The sequence below is a fragment of the Strongylocentrotus purpuratus genome, unplaced genomic scaffold (genome assembly GCF_000002235.5).
Source record: "Strongylocentrotus purpuratus isolate Spur 01 unplaced genomic scaffold, Spur_5.0 spur5_scaffold_2, whole genome shotgun sequence".
NCBI lineage: Eukaryota > Metazoa > Echinodermata > Echinoidea > Camarodonta > Strongylocentrotidae > Strongylocentrotus > Strongylocentrotus purpuratus.
The window spans coordinates 19,994,691-20,010,581 of NW_022145605.1; the positions used below are offsets into that span (position 1 = coordinate 19,994,691).

The 15,891-nt window shown below is 38.1% G+C and overlaps 1 protein-coding gene across 1 annotated transcript; it reads left to right on the forward strand.

Moving 5' to 3' along the window:
• The first annotated feature begins 2,771 nt into the window (after positions 1-2,771).
• LOC584826 (very long-chain acyl-CoA synthetase-like) lies at positions 2,772-14,774 on the forward strand. Its single transcript, XM_030991101.1, has 11 exons — positions 2,772-3,102; positions 3,846-4,005; positions 7,985-8,179; positions 8,811-9,170; positions 10,095-10,223; positions 10,367-10,431; positions 10,711-10,905; positions 11,497-11,587; positions 12,370-12,568; positions 13,794-13,891; positions 14,467-14,774. Exons 1-11 carry the CDS (start codon positions 2,785-2,787, stop codon positions 14,772-14,774), a joined length of 2,118 nt encoding a protein of 705 aa, XP_030846961.1. The 5' UTR covers positions 2,772-2,784.
• Positions 14,775-15,891: the final 1,117 nt, after the last annotated feature.

A 15,891-nucleotide genomic window follows, 5' to 3' on the forward strand; every position in this document is an offset into this window, starting at 1 on the left:
ATGAGCAAAAATGATGGGGGAGAAGAAAAAAATCCGCATCACCACCACACTTACATTTTACGCAGGCCCTGGCAACGTTTTTTCAAAGTGGGGAGGGGGGTAAAGTATTTACGATCAGGTAGAGCAAAGCGAGCGAAGCAAGTGGTAAATTGGCGTGGGGTCCAGGGGCAAAGCCCCGACGGGGGTCAAGGGGCGGAGTCCCATTAAACTAAGGGGTTTTATGCATTTAATTACGGTCAGATGAGCAACCAGAGGCCCGCCTTAGCGCATTTGGTAGGGTCCAGGAGGCAGAGCCCCCGGAAGCTCAGGGAAAAAGCCATTTCAGCAACATTTGTAAATCACTGGTATCGAATTAGAAATAAACCACGTTTGAATTTTATTTTTGAAGGGGGAACTTCCCCCAAGCCCCCCCCCCCCCCGGCAATCAATACGCAAGTGCGAGGGAGCATAGTGAATAAGAAGGGTGAAGGTGACGGAAGTGACTACCCCGTCACAGGTTTTGAAGTTTTGGTTGTATTAAAAAAATACATTCCTTAGCAAAACTATAGTATAAAAACAAGCAATATATTTTTTCACACTTCACTTTTCTCGGTATTTACTTGTACATTTTGAAGGATATAATGCGAGGGAGCGTAGCTGCCGAGTGAGATTTTGTTTTATTTTTCTAAACGCTGCACTCTTGGGCCCTCCAGATCCAGAGCCTAAAAGTGTGTTGCAGTCTTCAGTCAGTATTTGCTATACATTTTGTTTTGCACTTTTTCAAATTTTGAGGGGGGGATCCCCCCTAAAGAAATTGAGGGGGGTGCGGCTCCAGGATCAGGACTGTAAAAGGAGGGGAGGGGGGGGTCCGAGATTAAAAGGTTAACGCTCAAATTGAGGGGGAATGTGTCCTCAGATATTATTCAAATTTATACTTAATCAAACACAAATCTCTGACAATGCCCCTCCCCCAGCTCCTATAGATCTTTCCCTGCCTATAGCATAGGACTACATCAAATGTTATTATACTAAAAGGATTTTTTTTTTTTAAGTTTTAGAATGGATTATAGGCTAATGTAGGTCTACAAATATTTGAAACAAAAGATGATCGATGGAGATACACTTGTTATTGCTTGCAACTCATTATTTTGATTGTTTAATCTGATTCGTTATTACGCTCTGTTATCACCGTTTTTCTTTCATAAGAAACGGCATTCAGAAATTGATTAGGCCAAAAAAAAAATATAACGAATTTCTCATCCCCGCCCGACTCCTTTTAGGCCACCGCCTCCTTTTTTTAAATAATTCTTACTATTTCTTATTCAAAAAAAAAAGGAAAAATAATTACCCCAAAAAATAAAAAAATAAAAAATAAAAAGGTTGTGATGGATACATTTTGTATCAATAGCTTCTATAGTTAATTCAAACTGAACACAGTCATGTACACATTTTCACTGTTTGTGAATTTTTAGACCTGCTTAGCTATAAGATGATAGGCCTACTAAATCATTTGTTTTGTTATACATTGCATCAATATACTCAAATAGCACAATATCTGTGAATAAATATACCTTGGCCAGCTATATTTAAGCATCATTGGCAAAAAAAAAAATTAAAAATAGTTTGGTAATGCCCTGCATTCTCCTTTTTTGAAAAAGTCCGGACGAGAAACTCGTTATTTTGGTTATTTGACCTTATATTGCTTCAACTTTATTTCTTAAGATGCATACCGTTACATTATGGCACCATATCTGTGATATTGCTCAAGAATAAGATGTTCATCATGAATTGATGACGTAGTAAAATATGCATAATCAAAGGCCATGACCTTCGGTTAAGATGATGTCGACGATGACGACTCTTGGATAGATATTGGATGACGTCAACTTATGAAGTCGTATTGTCCACAGGGAACTCCGTTGGAATGTGCCGAGCGAGAACCACATCGCAATGCCAATGCACTTGACCCATTTTCCCTTTACATAGCACAACCTGCCCAAGACGAAATCCCACAGTTCGCTGACCTTCACTTCTCCGTAAAACGTACATTTGGCGAGAGCTATTCGGAGCCTCTAATTGGCTCGAAGGTTTTATCCAATAGACGAACGGGGAATTTTCTTCGCTGTTCTTGGTAATGTACTACAATACAACCGCAATGACGTACGAAAAAACTGAAACTGAGGTCGTACAGAATATAGCATCATTATATAGTATTCAAATATTTATTTATATAGTATTGAGAAACGGTAATAATATAAATATGTCTATACCGCTCTGGAGAAAGTCAGAAGATGCCTGGATGGGTTTCATCAAGTGGACTGTTTAATACGCTCATGCAGATTTCGAGAAGACTTCGCTTTATCATCGTACCTGGATTTTCCTTCTTTGAATTCTTCTTCATCGACATTTCATACCTTCTTTGAGACTGTCTAAGGATCTCCAAAGCTTGACATTTCGTCTCTATTTCGTTATAAGAGGTAGGCAAAGATTTGATTTCTTATTTACTTTATCATCAGTTGTGTATTTTCTTTCAATTTTTTTCTATGACAATGACTGAGACATATAGATACTGGCTTAGTTTTTATGTATATTTATGACCGACCTTATCTCAACATATTAAACAAAATATTTTCTGCATGATGACAGTGATGATAGCGATATATTCTTATAAGTAATTGTAAATATTTCCTATAAAAGTATAGGAAGAAAATTGTGAAAAATAGCCCAGCCCAAGTGCAATGTTATTCTTATTGTTGTATCACATTCATTCTTTCTTTCTTTCTCACAGCTGCAATATTGTGATCAATGATGTTGTTCATCATCGCAATATTCCTTCTGGTGGCCATTTGTCTCGTTATCTGCATGTGGCTTCAATACCCGACGCCCTATTGCGACGTCCAGTTCATCTTAACTCAGCTTCGCAGACAGCGAACTCTATCGATGTACGCGAAGATGAAGATACCGTTCACGATAGCTGATAAATTTGAAGAACACGCCACGAAGTCTCCCGCCAAAACCATGCTCATTTTTGAGGGGAAGAAGTACACGTATGACGACGTCAATCGAAGAGCCAACAGGATTGCAAGAATCGCCCAACGGATGGGGTTTAAACGTGGGGATAAGGTAAGATCAGACATGCTTTTTAACGCTTTTTTCTTGGCAAGGTAAATATTTTTCATGTTGCCTAAATTCAATAAAAATCATCAGATTATTATAGCGCCTACTTTGGAAACAGTCCCATATCAAGACAAAAACGTCGTCGACGATTTGTTTTCAATTTAGCCAACAGATTTCCTTTCTTTTCAACAAGCAAAAAAGTGAAATAGTACTGATTTTTGCGCGGCTTTAGAAAATCCAAATCGACCACATATAACCTTTCTTATTTGGATAATGGTAAAATGACCGAATAAGAACGAACATAAGCTCAACGTCAACTTTTAGACAGTCAAACTAAATAATTTAGTACACAATAACCAATATCTCTGCCCCCCCCTTCTCTCTCTCTCTCTCTCTCTCTCTCTCTAAGTGTAATTTATCATGTATTCCATTCCTTTTTCATACTCTCTCACACAAATTCTACTTTTTTTCTTCGCAATAGCCAAGTGCTGGGTCAAGGACTATTATTAACGTCAGGCCTACATAGAGGAAATTAAGTTGGCATTCATTGGTGAAACTATCGGAGCAAACGTTTGTTTTCAAATATTGCCTTATACACCATGTTATTGCCTTCCCCCTCTCCCTCCCTGCTCGCCCTCATTTTGTTGTCGCCATTCGATGTGGAGGGGGGGGGGGGAGCAACCCCATAGCTATAGGCAACGTATACATTTATTTTAAATAAAATTTTCTCCTCTTGATTTTAATATTAGGTGGCCTTCTTCATCGGAAACGAACCTGCATTCATCTGGACCTTACTGGGTTTCAGTAAACTAGGTGTGACCTGCGCGCTCTTGAATGTCAACCTGAGATCGAAGGCCCTATTACATTGCTTGCAGATCAGCGAAGCCGCTACTCTTATCACAGTTACTGGTAAGATATGATTGGATATGACTGTTCATCTTCTTTATTGTCATTTCAGCACAGTACCATATCGGCCACTTTGGGGCAAAGATATTGGCAAATTAATTGAAGTCTATATTGCCTCCTCACGTTTTGCTCAATGCTGTGTTTTTAAGTTTTTTCTTTTAAATGTTAAAACAGTTAGAGGGTGGTCCCATTCCGAACTCATGGCAGGTCATACGATTATTACAGAACATACTAATACACAATAATGCTTTCTTTTCTGTTTCGTTAAAATAATGGTTCTCGTGATTTATTATTTATTTTCCATGTTTGTATAATTATCTTGTATTTATTTTGAGTACCCTGCAAACTATTGACACATTTGTGTTTTAATGTCATGGACCTGGGTTTGAAATTTTAACTTCTTTGTTTCTGTTGTTTCGACTACTATTTTGAGCAAGAGAGGACGCATTATAATGTTGCTTTTGCTTCAAAGAGTCCCTGAAGGGGAAACAAGTTTTCGAAAATTAGTGTTTTTGTGTGTGCGTGTGTGTGCGTGGGGGGGGGGGGGGGGGGAAGCAACTTTACAATACAATGACTATTCACTTTATTGAGTAGCAATTCTGTTGTCCGTCAAACATAAATGAAGCCCTTCCAAGAAATATAGCGATAAGCAAGGACAGTGTATTACCACATTTTAACATTATACAAAATAACGCTTTCCTTGAAATCATTATGAGAAAAAAAAATTCACATCAGAATCTGATGATTACGGCCCGGCATAATTATTATAGATGAAATAATGAATATACGTATAAATTACGAACGATATCCAATTATAACACCCTGGATATTTTCTCTGGATGAGCTCTTGCCCGAAGTGTGTTGATCGTGCTGGATACTTGCTTCAGGTGTTTCTGGCATAGCAGATGCTCCTTGGGGCATAATTACCTGTGTTATTGGTTACGCATGCGTATCATCAGGTTGCGAAAGATGCAATCCAATTCTTGGCATATAAGGCCATGGATAATACATTGTATAATTATAATTCAGCTGAAAGCCATCTCGCTCATTTCCATTTTAGGAGATAGAACGTCATCAGTTTGTATGGATCTAACAATAACAAAACCTCATAAACTCTTTTAAACTTTAAGGTAGATGAATTTTGCTCAGAATTTGATTTTTGTTTAGGCCGGCATTATCTGTTAACTAATAGAAGTATGTTTGGTAATCAATGTATCGTGTCGTGTGTGCCGTGCTTAACACACCCTGGATATATAATTTTGTATTACCTGTATTAATCATCTCTTATCCGAAGTGTGTTGATAGTTGCAGCACATACTCATCGGGGCCTACTTACCTGGTATTATTGGTTTGTTGTGCGTCATTTTAGTGTACATGGATGATGCATTTTAATCCAGCTCAAATTCTTTTCATTCCATTTTTCATGTTTAGACCAGGGAGCTGGAATGGATTAGGAAAAAGGTCGGGCAACTTTAAGTTTTTGGATGATGAATCATAATAATTCAGAATCCATATTATTTTGAATACCCGATTTATGATCTGATATTCACAATTCAGTACTATTTCACTTTGTTTCCCCTCTGGCTCTGTCCCTCTCTGACTCTCCCTCTCCCCCTCCCTTTCTACATTTCTTCTTGGGAGGGTGGGCGTGTGTGGGTGTTCGTGATTGTGTAGACGAGCGTGCGGGTGTGTATGATGCTTGTCTGTAACCCCCCCCCCCCCTCTCTCTCTCTCTCTCCATTCACTCTCGCTCTTATTCGCTGCATTCTGTTTTGTTGAGAGGAGAGCTTGATATTTAACGAGAATTGAAGCAGAAGAATCTATACTGTTAGCAGTCAGCCAAAATGAGAGAAAAAAAACTATTTCTTGGAATTTTCGTAAACAAAATGATTGTTTTAGTGAGGTTTAAACTCAACATTTTATGAAGGTTTGAGCACTTGTCTAAAAATATAGATGACATGCGAGGGAGCGGAGCAAACGAGCGGAGGGGGTTAAACAGATTGTAACCCTAATTGAACCACACACAAATAGTACACCTCACATCTATCGCATATCTTTCTATTGAACTTTGGATACCCTGGGATGATTTCTTAGAATTATAAAGTTGTTTATGATTTGTTGTCCCCATAATATCAGCTTCAAAGGTTCATCGCAAAGTTCAGACATACCAATAAACTCCACAGCGACTCCTTGCTATTTTGTATACCCCTAACAAGCCAGCTAGAAATAACCCGAGGACATCAACTATTTTCAAGAGATAGAAAGTGATCAATTCACCGAAACCGCTTGGGGAGTTTCAGCTACGTGTTGGCGCATTGTATTCACGCAAATTATTTTGATGGATCATCTTTCTTCGTAGTGAAATATTTCTCGAGCAATGCACCGTGGGTGAAATTGCTCCACGAAGATGATGCCGCGCGCTACAAATTTATTGCCCAGCTTGAGTGACGGCTAAATGCGAGTGGTATTCGTGTTTCAATCCCCACTCCACTCGTTAAATCTGCTACCCAAGAGTTCGTGACTGACGTAAATAAATGAGAAAGATGCAAGCCGCGGAGGTGTGCCAAACTTTTCTTTTTTCTTATAAATGAAAAATGGCGCTGCGAAAACATTTTGCTTATGCGCGCTTGCATTCTTGGAGTATATAGTACAATCAAATCAAATGAAGATGATTCATGACGGTTTCTTGACCGAATAGAACAAGCTCGAAATAACTTTTTCTCGGTCTATGGCCCGTTACGACTGTGCAGGGACCATAACTAAACCTGATATATGCTAATGATACCAACGGGACAATTGTTTTCTTTTCTTGACTGCGGTACTATCTATTTTTAAATGATCAAAAGACTCTGAGCCCTTTTAAAAACTCCATTTCATAATATTTTGTTGGGGTTTGATTATTCCCATTTATCATTCTTCTTCATGGTTTGCTTATACTTGTCTTGGTATACGAGAGAAAATAGATATATTTAAACATTCCTCTAATTGTATAGTTTAACGTTATGTGACTATTCCTTTGACCATCTCTTTCAAACGCTGGTGTTTATTGCTGATTTTTTTTTTGTATAGACAAGCAGCTGTGAGGGAGGGGAGGGGGGGGGGGGAAGGAGATTAGATATAACATAGTTATGAAAGTCCAGATTTAATATCTCATTTTTTGCTTTCAATTTGTCATCGCTTCATGCCGAATGAAAACGGCTATACGGTCCAAGATACCGTCGTCGGTCTCACGGATCGTTTGCCAACTTTTGTGTTGAGGCTCATAAAACCGAAATTGTCGATCTCGTGCATTGTCGGTCTCTTGGGCTGTCGGTCTATAGGGTGTCCCGCATTTAAAGGTTACTTGTTATTACACTTCAGATTTGTTTCTCTGTCTGTCTCTCCCGTCTACTCCACTCCACTCCCCTCACCCCTCCCCCTCTCTTTCTCCATGCAAACTAACCCCATTTCTCCCTCTTTCTCCTGCCACTATCTCTCTCTCTCTCTCCCCCCCCCCCCCCCCCCCTCTCTCTCTATGTAATATTGTCTCACAAATTAGTTCCTTCTCGTTTTTTCATCACTTCATCAGTATTTCGATTAGGCTATGTCTCCATCGCACAGCGACTCATATTTGTTTATTATAAAAAAAAAAAAAGGTCAACCTCTATATAAGGATTATTTTTTTCCTTTCAGGTTGCAACCTATTCAGTTTATTTTAATATGTCAAATAAACTTAATGTGTATTTTATGTTATATAGCTGGTTGATATATGAAATGTTGTCTTTTTAAACTGAATGAAATGAAATTGAATTGAATTGAATTGAGAACGGAGCAAGTATTATAGAGGTCATGTCAGACCTGAAAGATAGCTAGGGACATCTCGGTCTCGGGCCTGAACCCAGATACCCCCCCCCCCCCCCTAGCTCCTCTCTCCCCTATTATTTTCTCCTCGTTTTCTCCTCGTTTCATCAGTTTTCCTATTAATTATGTCTCCATCGCACAGGCAACTCGACGGAGCAAGCATTGGAAGAGGTCATGTCGGACTTGAAAGAGAGGGAAATTTCGGTGTGGAGCCTGGACCCCGAATTCCCCGTCCCAGCTGATCGTTCAGAGGATGACCTTAACCCGCCCCGTGACGTCAGAGATGGCCTCAACATTCGAGATGCCCTGGCGTACATCTACACGTCAGGAACAACGGGTGAGTGACGTAGTAGGCTAATCAACATAATGAAACAAACAAGTAAACAAACAATAAACAAATAAACATCTCTTCATGCAGTATCATTTTTATATTGGGGATGCCGTCAACATTTGAGATGCCCTGACGTATATCTACATGACTTTGTCAGGAAAAGCAGGTGGATGACGTAGTATAAACACCATAAACAACAAACAAACATATAAAAAAAAAAAAAAAAAACAGACAAAATAAGTACACCGTAACATTTGTATATGAGGATTGCCGTCAACATTTTGAGGTTGCTCTGGTGTACATCTATATACACTTAAGATCGGGGCCAAAAGTCTTAACAAACCAAAGAAGAACAACAAATAGAAAAAATATTAAAACAAAACAAACAGACATATAAAAGGGGCAAACAAATAAACATACAAAAATTACACTAACTATCCTCATTATCATTTTGATAACTATGAGAGAAACCGTCAGCATTAGAGATTCTCTGGCGTACATTTATAATTATGTACGGGTGGGTTGTTTGTATATGAATTGTTATCAAATAAATAAACATTAAATAACTAATTTCAGTCATCCTCAATATTTGTATTACTTTGACATGAGGGATGCCGCCAATGTATCCAAACGTCAGAGGGGAAAGGGAGGATGACTGCTTACCAAACGTTAACAAATAACAAACAAACAAACAATAAATCAAAAAGTATATACCGGGCCAGCTACTTTCAATGCTCCATTACAAATTTGAAGATAAATATGTTTACTTGCATATTGCCCATACTTCATGGCCACACACCTCTTAACTTATGTTTTTGTTTTCTCGTTCATCATTCAGGTTTACCCAAGGCTTCTCGCTTGTCTCATTACAAGATGTTGGCCGGTGGATTCATGCTAGAAACATTCAAAATGAGCAGTGATGACGTCATGTATATCACACTGCCTCTTTACCACGTGTCGGCACTGTTCATTGGACTGAGTAACGTCATTAACGCAGGTAAGAAACGAATGATCATCATTCTGTGAGACAAATTATTGTTTTAAAATGGTAACACATTTTTGCGATTTTCAATAGTGTTTGCTGTAAAGGGATCTTGTGAAATTCATTATGACTACGTTTGTTTACTAGTATTTAGGGTAGAGGATCACTATTGCAACCTGTAAAACAATCAGTGGGCAGATGGGGGGGGGGGGGGGGGGGTCACAACCATTCAACCTGATGTACACAACCAAAATGCCCCCTCCCCTTTTCAAATTTTCTACCCCAATAATAATAAAGGCATCTGAAAATAAGCAACTTTTAATTTGCTTCTGAGAGATTTTTTTATTTTTAGGGGGGATTGTGCCCCTTCCTCTCTTTTGCAAAAATAATGGATCCACCCTTTTTGCCGCTCATTATAGGTCTTTTTCCCCCTCCATTTTGTATTGTCTTTCACATTTCAGTGATCTTATTTCGGAAAAAACAAAAGCCCTATCAGGGAGATGTCATGTCATCTCCACGGGGGGGGGGGGGGGGGGGGGGGGGGGGCACGTGCCCCCAACAAATTTCCAAGATCGGTTGAACTTCTCTAGACCCCTTTTTTGACCTCGATCGATTACATGTATTAAGTTGCCCCCCCCCCCCCACCCAAACATCAATCTCTGGCTACGTGCCTGATCATCTACTTGGCCCTATGCAGCAGAATCAGATTTACCTAAGAATTTCCGACCTAGCAAAAATAACTAAATAACAAATGTCAATCAAAATAGTATTCTGATTGTTTGGAATCAGGTTATACTACTAATCGAGTAATTAGAGATCTTAGGCTAAAGTTGTCTAACTAAGCGCAAACCAGTAATTATTCATTTAAAAATAGTAAAAGTTATTTCATCTGTGGTTTTACAATTCCATTTACATTCCTTTGATTTTTATATCATTTAGGTGCTACATGTGTCTTGAGACGCAAGTTCTCTGCATCAAATTTCTGGAGTGATTGCCGCCAAAATGACGTCACAATGTTCATGTACATCGGCGAGCTCTTCCGCTATCTAATTGCACAACCAAAGGTTTGTATTTAAGTTCGAATTTATCGAGTTCGTTTTCCAATTCAGTATCATTTGCTTTCCGTCTATGTGAAGAGTACCTTTCGACAATTGTTTTTGTAAAGGTGTTCATGAAAGTTCTCACTTTTTCTTGTTCTTCTTTATGAAAAGTTAGTGAAAACGACGTTTTTGCCAAAAGCAGGGAAAGTCAAATTAAAGATAGTTTCTCTGGTAAAGTGAGAAAAGGTTATCATATTGTCTCTTACGTATCCCCCTCCCCAATCGTTCCATAATATTTCTTCTCAAGTCTCTTTCCAATAATTATCCTAATTTACAATAATCGTTTTTTTCAAAACAATTATCATGTAAATACTCGTCCGGAAATATAACAAATAACATAACTTATAACAAATAAAATAACATTGTGTAACTTATATCGCTCTTCTCTGACATATACAGATCCAAGTAAATTTATCTCTTGTATAATATGATTTTCTTTGATTTGTGTTTTATAGAATGATCTCGACGCTGTCAACAAGGTTCGCCTGGCCATCGGTAACGGGTTGGGTGCCGACATCTGGAAAGAGGTCAGCGACCGTTTCCGCATCGAGCAAATCGTTGAACTCTACGGAGCGACCGAGGCCAACTTCGGACTCATGAACTTGGACAATACCGTCGGGTCAGTAGGAAGATGGCCCCCAATTCTGCAGGTGAGTAATTTGGGCAAAATGTTCATAGTGCATTGGTATTTAAAAATAGATGCGTTGTACAGAACCCATTCGACCAGGCCAAAAGGACGTGATTAAAGCTGGTATCTCCATGTTTGAACTCATTTCAACGAGCTATTGAAGGCACTTCGGAACATAAAAAAGACCTTTAAGAGCCAGTTTATCAGGGAGGGGTATATCGCTAGATGAATTTGAATGGGGGTTTAGGAGGGGTGTCGGGAGGGCGGGTGACCGTGACCAAAATTTGCCGCCGGGTCTGCTGGAAGTCCTCGGATTTTTCAACTTCGTCGACTGGAATTAAACAATAAAATAAAAAATAAAAAACCTTTGATTCTGACGAACATTATGCCCCGCCCCCCCCCCCAAAAAAAAAGAAGATGTCCCAGATGAAACGTTATAATCCTCCTGTAGTTGTCCATGACATTATAAACTAAATAGACCACAAATATGGTTTAGACGCAAAGTTGAAGATAGAGTCATCAAATACTCAAAACTAGTACAACACAATGTATAAGAAATGCGGATTAGAAATCAATTGACCATATTTTATTTTTTATTGAACGTTTATTGTAGGCGGTGTGTAGGATTGAGCTTATCCAGTATGATTATGAAACAACACAACCCATTCGAGATGACAATGGCAGATGCATCCCAGTTACACCAGGTATGTACAATGTACTAATAGGATTATATGATTATGAAATAGGATTATGTACAGATGTCACATCTCTATATAATCCTTTTTTTTAAAAATTTGTTAAGAGTCCTCTTTAAAAAGAAAATCTCATATATTGTGATAACAGGGGGGGGGGGGGGGGGGGGTCAAGCGGGAAAAGCTGATTGTATACCAAACCAAATTACCTGAAAAAAACTTAATACAATGGCCTAAGATTAAATATGTTCAGATTTTGTTGTCGATTGTCAGGGATATGTGCCCCTTATCTCGGCTGCCATGGTTACATGAAATGATGACGTGGTTGATGATGGTGTTGTTGATGATGATTCTGCTGCTGCTGATGATGATGACGGTGATGATGATAGTAATGATGATGATTATTATGATGATAATGATGATGAAGGTGGTGGTGTTGTTGTTGTTGTAATTGTTGATGGTGATGATGATATGGTGGTGCTGCTGGTTCCTTGACTAACTTTCGGTTTATAATATAGAGAGAGAGAGAGAGAGAGAGAGAGAGTTATAATATCAGACTCTCAATCTTGGATCTTTCCAGGTGAAACTGGTCTGCTGGCATGTCCCGGTTGATGACGGTGTTGTAATGTTGATGATGATTCTGCTGCGGATGATGCTGATGATGATAGCAATGATTATTATGGTGGAAATGATGGTGATGGTGTTGTTGTTGATTATGATGGTTGTAACGCTGGTTCCTTGACTAAATCTGGGTTTATATAGAGAGATATAATATCAATCTTGCATCTTTCCAGGTGAAACTGGTCTGCTGGTATGCCCCGTCAATCGGATCTTCCCTCTAGACGGGTACGTGGGATGCAAGTCACTCACGGAGAAGAAACTTATACGAGACGTGAGGAAAGAAGGCGATGTCTTCTTCAACACAGGTGATCTTCTGGTTCGAGATAAGAACTTCAATCTCTACTTCAAAGATCGGATTGGTGACACTTTCAGGTAGGCAATAATTTGTCTTCCTTATTTCGATTCTGTACCAAAACAAAAAACGAATTGTCGATGTCCTGATTTTTTCAAAAACTCTACTTTCCTTTGAATCCGATACTACTCGACACATTTGTTTTTAGATTTACTTCGTTGAATATGAAATGATACACTATATTTTTACCTCTTTTTCATTTCCCAATTTTTGTTCTCACGTGTGCTAGATATTCAACATGGTCAGACTATTAGTTCTAGTGTTTTTCAAGTAGATGGACTCGGTCGTTGATACACAATTTATTAAAACACTTCTTTATTTTGCGAAGTCCTTATTTTATGGGAGAATGTTATAATATAGCTCCTTTCTGTGAAGCTACAAAGTGTTTTATGTAGAGGGATTAATATTATTGTGTCCGAGGAATTTATTGGGTTGTTCTTTTGTACTATCAAAATAAAGATTAACACCTATAGTCGATAGTTTGACGATATTGTCATAAGTCATATCTACGCAATTCTAATTGGACGAATGTAAACTTATGTTCGGTCGCATCTTTTAACCGTTGTCTACTGGAACCGGGTGGTCCCTGTGTTGAGTCTATAGGAATGAGAAAATTCAGTAGTCAGTGGGTTAAAGGTACTATGTCCCTTTTGCAGCCAACCTCAAATTCTGTAGAACTTTGCAGAAATTGTGATTATGTCATGTATGTCATATCTGTGAAATGTAAACGTTAGCAGTGATCTAATATTCCAATTATGCAAGGAAACTTGTTTACTTGCTAGACTTCACTGTCAGACACTATTGAGTGACTGACTGGCTTTTTCCTTCTTTGGAAATAACATACACAAAATGAGCTGTAAAGCCTACATGAGCATTTGTCTACATCAATAACCCACTTCTTGTGATGGCCAAAATTAAACTGATTGAATCTTTGCGCAGCATAAAACGTATGACCATTCGGTACAATGGTCTGAACATCAAGACTATTACTTATTGGCTCTATAGCTCCTAAGTCGATTTGACAACTAATAGTCGTTATTTCCCACTTGAAGACCTTTTTTAAGCCCCACCTTTTTTAGGGACGTTCTAAATTAGTATTATCTTTCAAATGCCATTGGAATTTAACCTTTTCATTTTTTTGGCCTGCAAATGGGACATAGTACCTTTAATGGAAGATACAGCAGGATAGCAGCCTAAACAGCATTATTAATCTACCGTAATTTGTGTCTGATTTTCTACCCCTAGATGGAAAGGAGAGAACGTAGCTACAACTGAGGTTTCCCAAACCCTGAACGAACTGCCAGAAATACTGGAATCCAGCGTGTATGGAGTTGAAGTACCAGGTATGACACTCACATTATTACAATAGTCAAATCATGAAATAACGCATGATTAAAACATAGAGTGTCGTTTGTTTGAAAGGAAAAACTACATCAATATTTTTGTTAATATATCTTGAAAGGTTTTATTAGTTGCTTTTCAACTCTTTAATAAGCCGCAGGTAGTAGCGTCGATTGAAATTCAATTATTTTCTGTAGATGCTTTTACAATCGACGCTGTGGTGTCGAGAAACTGATAAACTGGGTGTGAAATACACTATCACTTTGGTTCACAGCTGGCCATCTCACGCTCATATATCTCTAGAACATATCTTAATTTGAGCAGGTTTCTTAGTAGATTAGCAAATTTCTTGTTTCTACGAAATAATATAAATGTACATCTTTTATAAGTGTTATTGATTTCATTTAATATGGGATGATCTTCCAACTGAATATAGGGGGAGGGACGTGTCCGTCCTGTTCATTCATTTGCTGAGCATTTATAGATGTTTATCTTTGATATGTATATAATTTTTTGCCTGAACATCATTTCATATTTCATTTTTTTTTCCTTCCTCCTTCGTTATCTAATGTTATAGGTCACTATGGAAAAGCGGGCATGGCTGCCATATCACTCAACCCGGGATCAGACTTCAGTCCAGCTGTTACATTTAAACACATCACCTCCCGCCTACCCAACTATGCATGCCCACGATTCATCCGTATCATGGAACAACTGGAGCACACAGCTACTTTCAAGCAGAAGAAAACCAGACTGGTACAGGAAGGTTTTGACCCAAGAGTGGTGTCCGAACCCATCTTTGTGTGGGACCAAACTCAAGAAACGTATGTCTTGCTAGATAATGAGCTATACGAAAACATTCAAAATGGCAATATGAGATTATGAAAAAGTCCTACGGTTAGAGATAACTCTGGTTTAGTTAAACACTGAAGTTGGACTTGGTTATGAAAACAGGACAGTCATTGTAGAAACTATATAGATATATTCCAATCATATTCTCACTTCTAAGAACTATTTCAAGATTATTGAGTTAGTTTATACAGGTATTTAAAGGCCCACTGTACTACTTGCTCCCTCTATATAGAAAACAATGCCTAATTGGTGACCATTGTTCCCCTGTGATCCTCTTTTTCTTATGTTAATTGAGAGCCGAGTTGATGAGATAGCCACCTGTCAGTGACCTTCCTGGGTGGTCTAATCCCTCCTAGCCGAACTAGTACAGATGGGCTTAAGAGTAAATGTTTCATTTTATCCTATTCTTAGCTGCAAATTTTGTCTTTGTGATTGTTATTTTACCGATAAGCTGCAAAAACAAGCTGCCTGGCATTCTGCAATATTATTACCGTAAATCATTTTTATTTTGCAAACTTATGCAAAGGTTACCAAATATGTTTTATCCGTGCAAATCTATCACGATTGTATATCTAAACAAGCAATATGATGTATACATTACATAATGTATGTTTTTGTAAATGTTAGAAGGGTAACAACTTTGTTTAGTGTGAAATCATTTGTTTATAAATCTGTGTTGTATGTATACTTGCAAGTGTCAGGTGCATTTTACAATTTACATCCAAGCGAGTACATGTGCTTCTGAATGTGAATACATGAATACAGATATAAAGCAGAGCCTTCGACAATACATGTACATGTAAAGATATTATATTAACAATCTTTAATTTTCAAATATTCTATGTAGATGTATAATAAAAAACAATTTTAGAGATGGAACCATGAGGTCATTGACCATGTTTGTAATATGATGATAAGGCATTCACTTGATGAGCATCTATGTGTAGCATATTTAAGATTTTGACAAGGGCTAGACCCAAAACCGTGTACCAGTATTCTAAAAATTGCAATTGCCAAAATGAAAATTTCACATGCAAATGTATATACATGTATTTTTTTGTATGAATTTATTGACAAATTCAATATTCATACATGTAAATGCAAATACTTGCCGATCATGTTTGGTAATTGGCTGCAATATAAAACAGAA